The 3772-nt window shown below is 43.8% G+C and overlaps 1 protein-coding gene across 1 annotated transcript in view; it reads right to left on the bottom strand.

Moving 5' to 3' along the window:
* WASF3 (WAS protein family, member 3) overlaps positions 1 to 3772 on the bottom strand; it is a 52967-nt gene that overhangs the window by 24860 nt on the left and 24335 nt on the right. Inside the window, exon 2 of the mRNA XM_006831929.1 lies at positions 1234 to 1368. Within this exon, the coding sequence (XP_006831992.1) occupies positions 1234 to 1368 (135 nt within the window). The remainder of the gene's footprint in view (positions 1 to 1233; positions 1369 to 3772) is intronic.

Here is a 3772-nt window from a genome sequence, read left to right as displayed (position 1 = left end):
ATACTATTGCATGAGTGTAGTGGGCAAGTCAGGGTTAGGGTCTACGTCATGCAACAAGAGACACTGCGCCTACCTTGACATAGAGGTAACATTATTTATAATCAGAATAGTTTTCTTTAAATGTGTATAGCTTATTCTTTTTTAACTTTTTTTCTTTAATCTGTCTTTCATTCAAAAGACACCCCAAATTAAAAACTTAAAGTGGAACTGTTCATTGTTTTAGCTTCAATAAAGAGCTACAATTTCGGCACGTAGCTATAAAATGACTACTAGTTAACACAATGTTTGTATTTAAAAAATAAAGACAAAACTAAAAACCAACTGTTACCAAGTTGACTCCTACCCACTCTCAGCCTTCAGGACAGAGGTTCTGCTGAGCTGAGCTATGTTTACAGAAGCACACGGCTACATCGCTCTCCCACAGAGCAGCAGGTGGGTTCAAACTGCTGACCCTCTGCTTAGCAGCCAACTGTTGAACCATTAGGCCACTAGGGATTCTTTTTTTGTATCAACATTATTTGTAAGCCATAAGGCTTCAAGGCCCTCAGAAAGGGCCATTTCTGCCAAGCTTAATTCAATATGCAAATCAGCAGACCCACCAAGATGAGTTCCAGAGCAGAGACGGGTTAATAAGCCCTGGGCTGCTAATGACAAGATTGGTGGTGTGAAGCCACCAGCTTCTCTGAGGGAGAAAGATGAGGCTGCCTGCTCCTGTGCTCCTGATAGAATCAACAATCTCTGAAACCCCCAGGGCAGTGCCCCTCCATCCTACAGGGGCGCTTTGAGTGGCCTGGACTCAGGACAGTGGGCTTGGTTTCCGTTAGAGCTACAACAGAAGTAGTGAAATAGAATCTTCACACCAAAGCAGAATTAGAGAATGACAGCTGGACTTCGGAGTTAGACCATACCTGTGAAGTGAGTCTGAAATCTTTAGACAAAAACGATCTGGAAAACTACCACCCGTGATCTACATGAACACTTCCAGCTGGAATGCATTTGAAGAGCGCTTTCAAACAAATCAAAGAGAGTACAGCTGAAGGGCAGGCAAGCAAGGAAGCTCGGGATCTTTCTAATGAACCTAATGCTGGGGGTCTTTCCCCTCACACTTGTCTTCTGAGAAAAGACAGGATGAAACATCAGGATCCTACCTCAAGGGACAACCCAGCAATTACATGGCAATTAATGACTAAAGACTTGTCAGCATCAAGTCTTTGCTCTCACGCAGTTACCTACCCTCTTCCACCGTGGAGTCCAGCTGGGTAACTTTGACAGCAAGGCGATCAATTCGGTCTTGAAGGGAATTTGCTCTGATGTAGAAGCTGTTGGCCTCATTAAACAACTCCCCAAATATGTCTTCAGCATGTTTGCCTGTGGAAGAGAATGAACTGAGAAGGCCGTCTGCAGAGGAGCCACTGAGGGGTCTCTAAGGATGCTCCCCACCACGGATTACTGCCACCACACATGGGGCTGTGTGCGGATGAGCACACAAGTGACCTGTCTCAGGGAAGGCCAGGAGACCATCCTGAGACTTTTCATTGCTGCTGTTAAGGGCTGTCAAGATGATTTCAATTCATAGCAACCCTGTAATGGCTTTCCAAGGAGCAACTGGTGGGTTTGAACACCTGACCTTGCAGTTAACAGTCCAATGCTGATCCTATAGCTCCACACAAATCTGAAACGGACCCCAAGTTACAGAATTTAAAAATATCTCAGTTAGTATAATCTTTGTTGTTGTTGTGAAGTGCCGGAGAGTCGATTCCAATCCATAGCGACCCTGTATAGGGTTTCCGAGGAGCACCTGGTGAGCTTGAACCATTGACCTTGCAGTTCAAACAGCTTTGCAGTCTGACACATTAACCCACAGCACCACACCAGGGCTTCAGTACAGTCTTTAGGAGGGGCCTTTACAAGGTTTTAGGGGAAAATCCATTATCTCATCACTCCATTTTTCCATGAACTTTCTATATCCCCTCATAGTTAATAGACTCCTGGTGTGACACTGTGGATCAGCACTGGACTGCAAACCATAAGGTCAGCAGTTCAAACCCACCAGCTGCTCCTTGGAAACCCTATACAGGGTCATTATGAGTCAGAACCAACTGGATGATACTTAACAATGAACTGTATGCTCTTGCTCAAGTTGTTTTCCCAGTAAAAGAAATTTCTTTTTGGAAAAAACATTTTTTTAATTACTCTCATTTTGCTAAAACAGTCTCAAGAAATGCATTTATCTTTTGTTTCCCACGATAACTCAAAAAGTCATGTTGGCTTTTATTTTATTTTTTCATGTTGGCTTTTAAATATAGGGTTTTACTTCCATACTCCTAACCAGAAACATCAGACGTTTCATACTGTGACTATCACTTTCCAATGGTCTGATTGGTTAGGTGCCATGGAGTTGATTCTGACTCATAGTGACCCTGTACAGGGTTTCTGAGGCTGTAAATCTTTACAGGAGCAGAAAGCCTCATCTTTCTCCCATGGAACAGCTGGTAGTTTCGAACTGCTGACCTTGAGGTTAGCAGCCCGATTCGTAACCACTATGCTACCAGAGCTCCTTCCAATGGACGATATGACTCTAATTAATATTTGAAAATCCAGGTATATAAATGACTTTTATCACTGTCTAAAAATTAATATTTTTAACTTTTAGTTACGTTTTACGTCTCACATGGATCACATATGAGAACCACATACAACTCCTCATTTCTTAAAAAGTCATTATTAATTTCTGAGTATCTAACGTCAGACTGCAAAGCTGTCTGCACTGCAAGGTCAGCGGTTCAAGCTCACCAGCCGCTCCTTGGAAACCCTGAAAAGGGTCGCTATAGGTCAGAATTGACTTGACGGCACTTAACAACACAATACTACCGTGGGATAAACACAGGACTGGAAGACACGAGGTCAGAAGGTCAGCAGTTCAAACTCACCAGCAGCTCCGCAGAAACCCTATGCAGGGCTGCTGTGAGTCAAAACTGACTCAATGGCACTTTAACAACAAGAAGAAATGAATCTCTGCAGACACAGAATTTTCAGACCCTTTACTCATTCAACAGACACTCCCTAACTGTACTCTGTGTGGACAAGGCACACCGCTTGGACGGAGGTAGCTAACTAGCATTTCCTTTATAGACAGGTCAGTTCGAAAGTATTGCTACCAAGGGTCCAGGTGATACATGCAGGGGTTTATTACAAACAAAACCTTTCTCAACATGCTTCTGCACTTAGTAGATGACCGCAGACAAGTTATCTCGTTAGCGTGCCTTCAAAAAAAAAAAAAACCCAGTCAAACCAGTGACTTCCAAAGGGGATCTGCTGGGCTAGTTCAAGGCAGAGAGGTCAGGTGACTAGGGTTGGGGGTTGGTTTGTTAGGCTCCCAAAGGGGTCGTCTTGGTGGATTTTCTCCAAGGATACAGAACAACCATGGAGGCTTATTGTGACGGTATCTGAAAATGGAAATCTACATTGGTGAGAAAAAGGACCGGAAGTTGCACAGAGGAATTTTTTCCCCATCATGACAATGCACCTGCTCATTCTTCCAGGGCAGCATTGCTCTCTGTCCTACGAGAATCTCCTTGGGCATATCTCATTTTCCTCCAGCCCTGAACTGGCCCCTTCACACTGCTTTTAGTTTCCCAAGTCAACGAACATTTCAAAGGAGCACGAGGTGCCAAAAACTGCTGTTTGAACGTGGTGTACATCAAATAGTACAGAACTCTTCAGGAAAAGGATAGCGAGACGGAAACAGCGTCTTCAGTCTGAAAATCACATG

The sequence above is a fragment of the Chrysochloris asiatica genome, unplaced genomic scaffold (genome assembly GCF_000296735.1).
Source record: "Chrysochloris asiatica unplaced genomic scaffold, ChrAsi1.0 scaffold00005, whole genome shotgun sequence".
Classification (NCBI taxonomy): Eukaryota; Metazoa; Chordata; class Mammalia; order Afrosoricida; family Chrysochloridae; genus Chrysochloris; species Chrysochloris asiatica.
This window is presented reverse-complemented; position numbering and strand designations above follow the sequence as displayed.